The sequence below is a fragment of the Condylostylus longicornis genome, unplaced genomic scaffold (genome assembly GCF_029603195.1).
Source record: "Condylostylus longicornis isolate FDR11 unplaced genomic scaffold, ASM2960319v2 ptg000018l, whole genome shotgun sequence".
In the NCBI taxonomy this organism is placed as follows: Eukaryota; Metazoa; Arthropoda; class Insecta; order Diptera; family Dolichopodidae; genus Condylostylus; species Condylostylus longicornis.
Genome location: NW_026577987.1, coordinates 2964790 through 2975688, shown reverse-complemented (window position 1 = coordinate 2975688; position 10899 = coordinate 2964790). Strand labels below are relative to the sequence as shown.

General features: G+C 26.8%; 1 protein-coding gene across 1 annotated transcript; it reads right to left on the bottom strand.

The window, feature by feature from the left end:
* Window positions 1–126: 126 nt before the first annotated feature.
* Window positions 127–1532, bottom strand: LOC129606267 (DNA-directed RNA polymerases I, II, and III subunit RPABC4). The gene is made up of 3 exons (XM_055516494.1): window positions 1309–1532; window positions 386–478; window positions 127–307 (listed from the first exon to the last, which is right to left on the bottom strand). The coding sequence occupies exons 1-3, from the start codon at window positions 1367–1369 to the stop codon at window positions 285–287; spliced, it is 177 nt and encodes a 58-aa protein (XP_055372469.1). The 5' UTR covers window positions 1370–1532; the 3' UTR covers window positions 127–284.
* Between the last annotated feature and the right edge of the window lie 9367 nt (window positions 1533–10899).

Below are 10899 nucleotides of genomic sequence, written 5' to 3'. Positions count from 1 at the left end.
TTGATTGTTTTTCTCTTATACTGATTTTTAAATGTATTGAAACAAATTTCTTTTTTACTTTAATAACGCATACAAACATGTGACATTAGAATTTTAAGTAAAACAAAAGTAAATTAAAATGCCAGATTGATGTAATACTTACTTATAATAGAAATGTAATTAAAAATTGAAAACTGCTATTTTAATTATAAATATATTAGTAAATTTTATTTTAGATTCCCAACTATAAGTTCACTCAATTAAAAATAAATGTTAATCAATGTTTTCAAAATAAGACCAACACTTTATCGAGCATCGAATACAACCACTAAAAAAGAAAACATAATATGCAATTCTATATTGAATGTAAAAAATATTTTTAATTTGATAATAATTTTGGACTTACATCTTTTGGTTCTTTTTTTATACATAATACGGTAACCACATTCTCGACAACGAATTGGATCACGAGGCCTCATTTCATTTTCGTGATGACATTCTGTTAATAAGAATTAAAAACTAAGATATTTTGCTGCAAAATATTTCATTTAATTTATTCAGTACTTCCCTTATTCAAAAAGTTTAAATGCTTTTTTTCTACTCTTATACTCTGAACTAATAATACAATATATCCTGCCTAAAAATCTCAATATTAATAGAAGTAGAACGATTCGGAGCCTTTCGAATAAACCAAAGCAAAACAAAATTTATAAAAGAAAATATACTTTCCTTAAAAATCTTTCATTCTCTTCATAATAAAAAATTACATGATCTTTGAGATTCTTTCAAAATATTGAAAATTTTGAACAAGCTAATTTTTTTTTAAATGAAGAATTATGAAAAGACTTATTTTAAGCAACAGGCAACCTGACCTGTTGTAGACATTTGTTGGCTGGGATAATTGCAAATACTGAATTGTTATAATTTCATTTCTTTTCTTTGACAAGACATGTTTTCATCGAAAAATTAATTTTTCCGCATTAATACAAACTAGAGTTGATAATAGAGTTGATAAATATTAGTTTATATTACGTTTATCTTCATGTAATGATTTTATTTTCTCCAATTTAAAATTTTACATCTATTGCCTCCCCTGGGTTTTTATTCACCAACTTATTTTTATAAGTAATAAGCAATTTTTATGAATTTAGTATGCAAACTTCGCACTAATTTGAAAAATACAAGAGAACCACCACAAGAAATCAATTAAAGTTAGGGCACACAATTTTTAATTGCATTGTATTAAGTTTTAAAATTTAGGAAAAACAAATAAATTTAAAACCAAGGGAAATCTTATCAAATTTCAAAAAGCAATATTTTTTTATTCACCTCCGCAAACATATACCATGGCTGTTTTCAATACCGTATCCTTAGTACTCGGTTCCGACATTTTATTTATATTGTTTAAAATTTCTGTAATAGTTTTTTATTATTTAACACTTTTTAAAGGTGTCTGAAATTTATGTTATTTGTTTGTATGCAAGCTTTAAAGTTTTTCTTCCAGATAGCTTTTTCTTTTATTCTACTAAAAACAGAATCCAGACAGGCAGCAATGCGATAAAAATGTCAGAATAGACAAGAGCAGGTAAAAGTCAGAAATAGTGCTGCCACATTAGACCAATTGCGTTACATTTTTTGTGTCAGTGATCCATTTTTTCTATTAAAAAATATTTTGGTTTAACGGCTCATTTATAAAATTTTGAAAAAAAAATTTAATTTTTCTCTTTTCCAAAATTGTTTATATAAACTTTAAGTATAAAAATGTAACCAGATTCTGAAATTTTGTAATAAGATTGTATATTTAATTTTAATGATGTACTATATATGCCTTTTCCATATAAGATTGTGCTTATAGTTATAAAGTATGCTGAAAATGTTGCAAAACCTTTCGCACGAACATAATGTTATAATTCATATTGTAACTTGCATACATGTATGTTTTGTTAAAGATTTTACTCCAAATCTGAAATCATATCCTGAAAATTATTGGATTATTGATACAATAAACCAACAAAATTGGATTATTGATACAATAAAACACCAATGCGACCTTATGTAAAATTTGAAAAAAAAACATTGAAAATTGAGTTAAATTTGAAATTAGACTACAAGAGTTTTGAATTTATTTGAAACAAGAGTTTTACTTTTAAAATTAAGGATATTTTTAATTTTGAGCCTTTTTGCTTAAATTTTAGCCATTAATTTCTTCACGAATGGCAGTCTTGGTCAGAACAAGCAAGAACATCCTATGTAACCCAGCATTTACAAATACAAGTTACTTGCAAGCAAGTTTGTATAATATTAATTGTCAATTAGTTTTTCGAAATGTCAAATTACTTGCTATTATGACGTAGGCGTTTAGCAAGTTAATTTTTGAAAATGTCTTTGAGAAGAAAACAACTAGCAATATATATAATTGTTTATAAATTTTAGAAACCATAAGTTTGCTAAGTTTAATTTTTTAAAAACAAAATTCAAAAATTTTAAATTAAAAAAAAAAATCAAAACAACAAATTTTTTTTTGTGAATTTCTCAATATGTCAAATTACTTGCTCAAATTACTGGCAGCAAAATTTTCTTGCAAGTTGAACTGCAAGTAAACAAGCAAGTAGAAATATTTCAATGGGTTAGTAAAATTTTTGTATATATTGCAACTTTCTTGCAAGTTTGTACGTGTAAATGCTGGGTAAATAACATGTAAACAAATGTGTTCACAACATCTAATACATTAAAAAAGGTAAAGTCTCGGGATTCTACTCCGATAAAACAATAATTTCAATTAGATTTCTTAGAACACTTTAAAAAAAAAAAAAAAAAAAAAAAACAATTATAATTTTTTTAGTGATAACATTTACCACTTTGTAAATGTCGAGCAAAGTATGCATTTTGGGGATCAGAACAGTGTTGTTAATTTTACTACAATTGTAGTTTGTTACTAGATTTTGATATTTTGTACTACCTTACTAAGCCATTTTTACTACTTTTTTTGCATTTATACTAGAAAATGTCATTATTTGCATTCTTTTATGAAAATGCAATTTTTATTGTTGCTACAAAAGCCAATTGCACAACAAAAAAATTTAGGTTCGTATTACAAAATGTATTACCAAAGTATATCTACTAACAAGTAGTTCGACTCTCCGTTTACATCACACTAATGCAATCACTCACCAATTTTGTATACAAAAAATTCCCTTAGTTAAAAGAGTTAAGCAGTATAACTTGTTATTTTCATTTTCATACACATAAGAATTTTTGGGAGAGGGAAAGAGTACGCAATAGATGTCAACCTGTTTTTTTATAATGTATTTTGAAAGGCGACACTTTATTATTTGCTCGTATATAAAGTATAGAGAAAAATATTAAGAATTTTAAAAGCGACACAATATTTTCTGTAATTAATTCCAGTACAAGGTGGCAAAAAATGTGTATTCATATTATAAAAGCGAAACGGAAAAAAAAGTGTTTAAAAAAAATTATTATAACTTATATGAAAAATAAATTTTAAAAAGACGGATAATATTAAAAAAAATTTTAAGTAGTTGTGAAAAAAAAAAATTTTTTATAATAATGGGTAAACATTATTTGAAGGGTTTGGGATGTAATATTGTGTGTGAGGCAAAAAAGCCGAGACGAAAATCTCATTTGTTGCCTGATAATTTGAAGATATGTAGAGAGCTTTGTTCTTTTAAATGAATTCATAAAGCAATCAGTATGCATACACCTTTTTTTCTTTATAAATTACTTTATTTCTATGTCACTACCTGTTACTGTGTATCTACTGTACCAGGTACATGCATGTGTACATTCATACATGAAATTTCAAACTCTTTTGCTTTCATACATTCGAATTTTTTACCTAACTTTAAAAAATGAAAAATAAATTTTGTTATTATCAAAACAAAAACAACAAAATTTTTACCTAACTTAATTTAATTTTACTTCAGTTCAATGTTTTTGATACACTCGTTTGTTTACAATATTTTGTTTCTTTCTTGCCTACACAACTCTTATTACCATCTATTTCTAAAAAAAATGGAATATTTTAAGAATTTGAAAGCAAGATGCAAATGAAAACTAACGGAATGGAACGTGTCGAATTACTTATTAGTAGATATACTTTGATGTATTACTAAAAACCAAACTGATGCTACTTGTGTAGTGGCATACCCCCTTCGACTCTGAAATATTTAACTTTAAAAATATTTTAAATTATAAAATTGTTTTAAAATTTAAATTTTAAAAATATTTTTAAATTATAACATATTTATTGTGTATTTCTAACAAAAATATTTGTTTTATTAATTCCTATGTATTCGTGATACTAAGGAAAACCTATTTGTTCCTTCAAAAATTTTGTGATTAAACCATCACTAATCATTATTGTCACAAAAATAAAAAAAATTACTCAGTTAAAATTGCTCTTTCATTTGTTTAGATCTAGGACCAGTTTAATAAAGTGGCAGTACAAAAAAAAATTTCCATCCAAAATTGAAAAACAACTGAGTTCCCGTTGCTAAATTATTGCTAACTAGGGCTCATTTTTTTGTGATAAGTAGAGTGTTTTGTGAAAATAAAAATTAAAATAAGAAAAAGCTTATAACCAAAATCAATAAACTAAAATGATTGAAAAGTAATACTTAAAAAAGTGAAATATTTACATACAGGAACATGTTCATTAAAAACGAAATTTGTAGACAATTTTCTTTACACATGTAAGTAGATATCCATATATTATATAATACGGACATATGTATAACGACCAAGTTCGTATTTGGAGATTTCCATTTTAAACTTCAAATGATTTGGACCATTAACGAACCAGTATTCCATCGACGTAGTTTTATGTAAAACATGATTGCAAAATATCAATAGCTTAAATTAGGTAAACATGCTGCCAGCAGCGCATGATTCTGCGGCTCGTCACGATATTTGTGAAATTTAATTCTTATAACTTTGTTACAAATCGACGGCTCCAAATAGAACTATTCTAAGAACACTTACAGTGAAATTCTTCTCAGCTTCTGTTAATGCTCTATAACCATGCGTATGCACCTACAAATTTTTGTAACCTAGCTTTAATAAAAATTCCACAAATACAAACCTTTTATTGTAAGTTGTTTAATAGGCTTTCAAATATTGCGTTTACACTTGCAGAAGCTAAGTTTCTTGAACATTATTCTAAAGTGATTTACATTAATAAGATATCGTTAAACTTTTATTATTATGTTTACTAACTTTTATACTGCTCGAAAAAATACAAGTTTTAACTAAAGGTGCAAAAATAATCACAAAATATTAAGTTTTTGTAAAAAAAATTACAATGTTTTCATACAAAATGGATTTGTCCTAACTCTTCTTACGTTTGAAAACATTGCTTTTCATGATATTCTACTTATATATACAATAATAAGCATAATATAATATTTTACAGTAAATGTTGCTAATCGACTTGAACTAATATCGCACAGGATTTGTGGAATATTTTTTATTGTAAGTATAAATACACTAAGCTATTGATATTTTGCAAAAATGTTATTTACTTCGCGGCTGTATATCGACTTACAACGTAAATGCCATTTTTTAGATCAGTAAGAAAGTGTTGAAACCAAAGTGAAGGTTCTGTTGATATTGAAACACTTGATTCAAATTTACAATTGAAACCGAAATGCTGTGCTATTCTTTAGTAAAAGAAAAATTTAGGGATGTGGAAATTACTAAATTTTATAATTATTTACCTATAAATCAATTAAGCATATTTTTGCGATGTTCGGAAGTACATATTTGTGTGAACAATTGTTTTCGATATTATAAAATAATAAAACGGCTAAAAGATCAAGATTAACAGATCAACATGTTCAATCAATATTAAAAATATCAAAAATTACAACTGCGAATTAAGTTCAACCAAATTAACGTTTTTTTGTTACTAATTCGAAGATTTAAAAACAGAAAAACGTTGCCAAATTTCTTTAAAAAAATTATTTTATATTTTTTTGTGTACTATTTGTATGTTTTATATTTTCTTATGTTGACCATAAAAATCATAAACTCCTATAATGTACAAGCCAACTTAATATTTTTGAGCATGTGTGTATCCAAAGTTTTTACTTCAGAAAAAAGACTATGCATTTCTTTAGTACACATATATATAAATTTCGTACGGGAAGGTACGGTAAAAAATTTTATTTGTTATTTAAAATTTAAACTTAGTGAATAATTATATTAATTTTTGTGTTATTAAATAAGATAAAGATTTATAATTTATATTAATTAAATTTTGTCTTTTGTTCATAATATTTATTATAAAACAAAGATGAATTTGGAAAAAATAGTACTTAAATTTATTTAAAAAGAAAAAATTACTTAATAAATTAGTAAGATTTGGTGTAATTTTTAAAGTTTCTATTGTTATCATATTTAGATAAAATATAATAATACATTATATAATATTTAATAATTATATAATGTATTATTATATTTTTTATTAATATTTTGATTACGTCCATATAAATGGGTGTTGTGTCATATAAATACCCGGAGCGTGTTGCGTCGAGGGATGTAGAAACAATAGTATACAAGACAAGAACACCATAAATGCTATACTTACATTAGTTTGCCAAAGAACGAGATCATCAATAATAAATGGATATAAACATTAAGAAAAAGAAATTCGACACCAACGAAATATTTTTATTTTGTAAGTACTTTATAATAATATATAATTTAATCAATTACCTACTAATGTTAAGATTTGAATAACTTAAATAAGTATGTAATTTAATCTCTAATAAAAGAACATTTAAAAAATTTGTGAATTTAGTTGAATACATGTGTAGGTACATTTATGTCATAAAATTTACTGGTTTTCTTATCAAATATTACTAGTTTTAAGAAAAATGGATTAAAAATTTTATTTTTTATGTAAATATAATATATGTATATTATGTAGTTTTTCTAAGAATTTTATTATGTATTTACTATTTTAGTTTTAACTAAATATTTTGCAGTTAAAACCAAAATAGTGAATATTTGTTACCTGTAATTTATTATAATGCAATTTGTTGACTGTAATAAGTAACTAGTTTGTAAGAACAAGAAATTTTATTTTGTTAATGTTTAAACGAAATAAAATAATTTCTGCATATATTTTGTATTTAATTGTTTTTTATTTTCCAAACGTCCCCAATCACCATGAACATTTCTAATTTATTTGAAATTACCTTAATATAAGAATATTATTCTTAACAAAAAGTATGATGATCAATTTTGAATACACCATATGTAAGTATTAGTAAATTGTGTATAAATTGTGTATTAATTGAGTCTTGAGAATAAAGATAGCTGCGTAAAAATTAAACACTCATATTCCGTTAGTCGCATCACTTGAGCCGATTAGTTGTTATTCAAACATTTTGAGTTTTTCAGCATAAAATCATTCTAAAAGTTGAAATCTTATACTGAAAACCAAAATACTTTTCAATAATATCTTCAATAATACCCCATCACTTCGAGTAATGCGGCTAACAAAATATGAGTGGAAATTTGAGTATAATTAGTAGTTTAAGTTTGTGCGGCACGACGCAATGTTCGGAAACCCTAAAATTGTCCGCGATGATAAATTAGTTTTTTTTACATACCTACCTTAAATAAACAAAAAGGAAAAAAGTTAACAAAATATAGTATCTGTGATTCTCATTTCGGAAAGAAAATTGTTTTTTGACAATTTTATGGCAGCGGTCCATTCCAACAATATTTTTAAATTTAAATCCATTGGGGACCTAAGTACAATTTTTTTTTTTAATTTTTTTTTTTTTTTTTTATATGTTCTGACCAAAATATACTTATTGACTAATAAGCCTTTATCGCTAATAAATATATAACGACTTAAAAACTATTATTGAGCCAGTTCATGTGGCTTCGTCCTTTTTAAGCGGCGTACTTCATTGCCAGTGAGTATCAGTTTCTTCGCTTCCTCATTTTGATGGTTCGTTAGTCTTTCTTCATGTTTAGAGGCAAATCTTTTGATTTCAGTCTCAACACTACTAATTTTAAGGTCCCTATGTAGGTCTTTATTGCGAACATACCATGGTGCGCCAACAATCTGCCTAAGGATCTTGTTTTGAAATCATTGAACAATTTCCACATTCGTTTTTTTCGCACAACCTCAGAGTTGGATTCCGTAAATCCATATTGGTTTTAGCACCTGTTTACAAATTAGGATTTTATTGTGGATAGACAGTTCGGAATTACTGCCCAACAGCCAATTTAGTTTTCTTGCTTTTATATTTAGTTGCTCCTTTTTCATTTTTATGTGCTCTTTCCATCTTAACTTCGCATCCAGAGTCATACCCAGATATTTTGCAGAATTCGAATATGGTATTGTTTTAAAATCTATTGTGATCGGAAGTGTTGAAATGTTTTTGTTTGTGAAGTTCACATGTGCGTATTGAGACTCATTTAGTTTTATGCGCCATTTCTTTGCCCAGCGTACAACGTCATCCACTGCAGCTTGTGCCTTTTCAGTTGATGAATTGACATTGTCAGCTACTGCTAGCAGTGCGGTATCGTCCGCAAATGTGGTTGTGGTGACCTGACCCCCCACAGGTAAGTCTCTCGTGTATAAAGAGTATAGTAAAGGACCAAGGACGCTGCCCTGTGGAACACCAGCACTTATGTTTTCTAATTCAGAATTCTTCCCGCCATATCGTACACGGAATTCTCTGTTCGTCAAGTATGAGTTTAGTATTTCATAATACTGAAATGGGGGGTCACGATGAATTTTGAATTTCAGGCCTTCCAGCCAGACCTTATCGAAGGCTTGCGATACGTCAAGAAAGACTCCAGTACAAACTTGTTTTGCTTCGAGAGCTGATTTAATTTCATTGGTTACCCGATATACTTGCTGAATAGTCATATGACCATCCCGGAATCCAAATTGATGTGAAGGTATTAGATTTCTAGGAGCTAATCTTCTGTACAACAGTTTTTCAAAGATTTCTGACATAATTGGCAGCAGCGATATAGGTCTGTACGACGAGGGGATTTGCCTGTTTTTAATATTACTATGATTTCTGCAATTTTCCATATTCTAGGAACGTACATTAACTTAAAGCAGGAGTTTATAATTTATTTGAATCTCAATAACGTGATGTGGGGTAGGTTCTTCATGAGTTCACCAGTGATGAGATCGAAGCCCGGAGATTTTTTGTTACTGATGTTATTAATTTCAGATTTGAGCTCGGCTAATGTTGTTAACGGAACTTCTACCAGGTCGTTTTTATAAAATTAATGCAAATAAATATGTTAATGATATTAAAAAGTATTTATATTTTTATTTAAATCCACGAAACTTTTTTGTTGTCTACAAATATATTCTTAACGTCAGGACTGTAAAGCTTTAAAAGCTTTACATTTAACTTGTACATGAAGCTTTAAAAACTTCGGCTATCAAAAATTTAAAACTGAATTTTCTAAAACACCATATCACAACCAGTGTTTCTGTTTTGACACCTTTCTGCAAAAATTTGCACTTTTTAAGATCTTGTGCACCTTTTTTTTGTTGTGCACTTTTTTTTAATCCCAGAAAAAAGTTATACTATTACGATTACCAAACAAATATGTATTACAAAACTGATTTTTGCAATACTTACATATAAGTTTTCAGAAGAATATATCAACATAAGCGACGCGTTTTATTTCGCTTTAATACTGCATTGTTTACACGATTTATATTATGTTTATGACTTATGAGTTTTTAACGAAAACATCGAGTCTAAAATTTTGATTTGAACTTTGATTTAATTTACTGACGCTGACTGGTTGACTTTACAAAACTGAACTTTATTTCTTTTAAAAATATAAAAACACAAAGTAAAGCTAGATTCATTGGTTCGTCGCTTTTGCGACGAGCTGATGTATTTTGTATGAAAATTTGAATTTTTAACATTTTCTTTATTTTTAGTACAGCTTTTTTTCGCCCTCTCAAAAAGTTGAAACAACTCCAACTTTAGTACCGAAGTTTTTTAAAGCGTCAAATTTGCGTATACTGAACTATTGCAATCTGCAAATAATTCTTGCCAAAAAAGTAATAAATGCACCATAATAAAAAAAAACATCAGCTTTTTTCAGACGAACGAATGAACAATCAAGAGAAAAAATACAAATAGTTCAGCTACAAATGGCGACTACAAATAGCTCAGCTCAAAAACGACGAACAAATGAATCCAGTTTAAATTGTAAGTTATTTTACGAGATGTTCTTCAAAAATTTTTAAGTTTTCACAGTAGTCAGATTTTTGAAATAAATAAAGTAAAATTTTGAAAAAAAAAATAAAGAAAATTTGACATTCCATACTAAAAACTTTTGAAGAATATCCTATAGCGTCTTGTCATACGTCTTACAGAAAGTGGGTGATAATCTTTGAATAAATTTTTGAAAATAAAGGTAATTATTGCATTATTTTTTCTTACAAGGAACTAAAATAAAAAAAAATATTAATATTTTATTTAACTCGGCTTAATTTCACAAAGCTATTGCAAAAGTAAAATCTTGCAGTTTTTTTGCACCTTTAAAAAAGTAAAATCTTGCAGTGGTCCAACGGGAAAAAGAATTTTCATTTAAAAAAAAACAAAACCAAACCGAAAACTTGAAAAAAATTTTAAAAGTTTTATAAATATGTGATCAACGTCAAATTTCAAAGTACTTATCAAACAATAACAAATTTTTTGGTTATACCAAAAACCGAAAATTTGGATTTTGGATTATATGTGGAACTTAGAAAAAACCATTTTTGAACCCATTTTGATTAACATAACCAAAAAAATCATATGTTTTGACAGCTGTAAAAATTTGAAAAGTTTTTAAAATACTAAATTTTACTTTACCAAACTTGAAAAACTTTTTAAACATCGAGAAAAT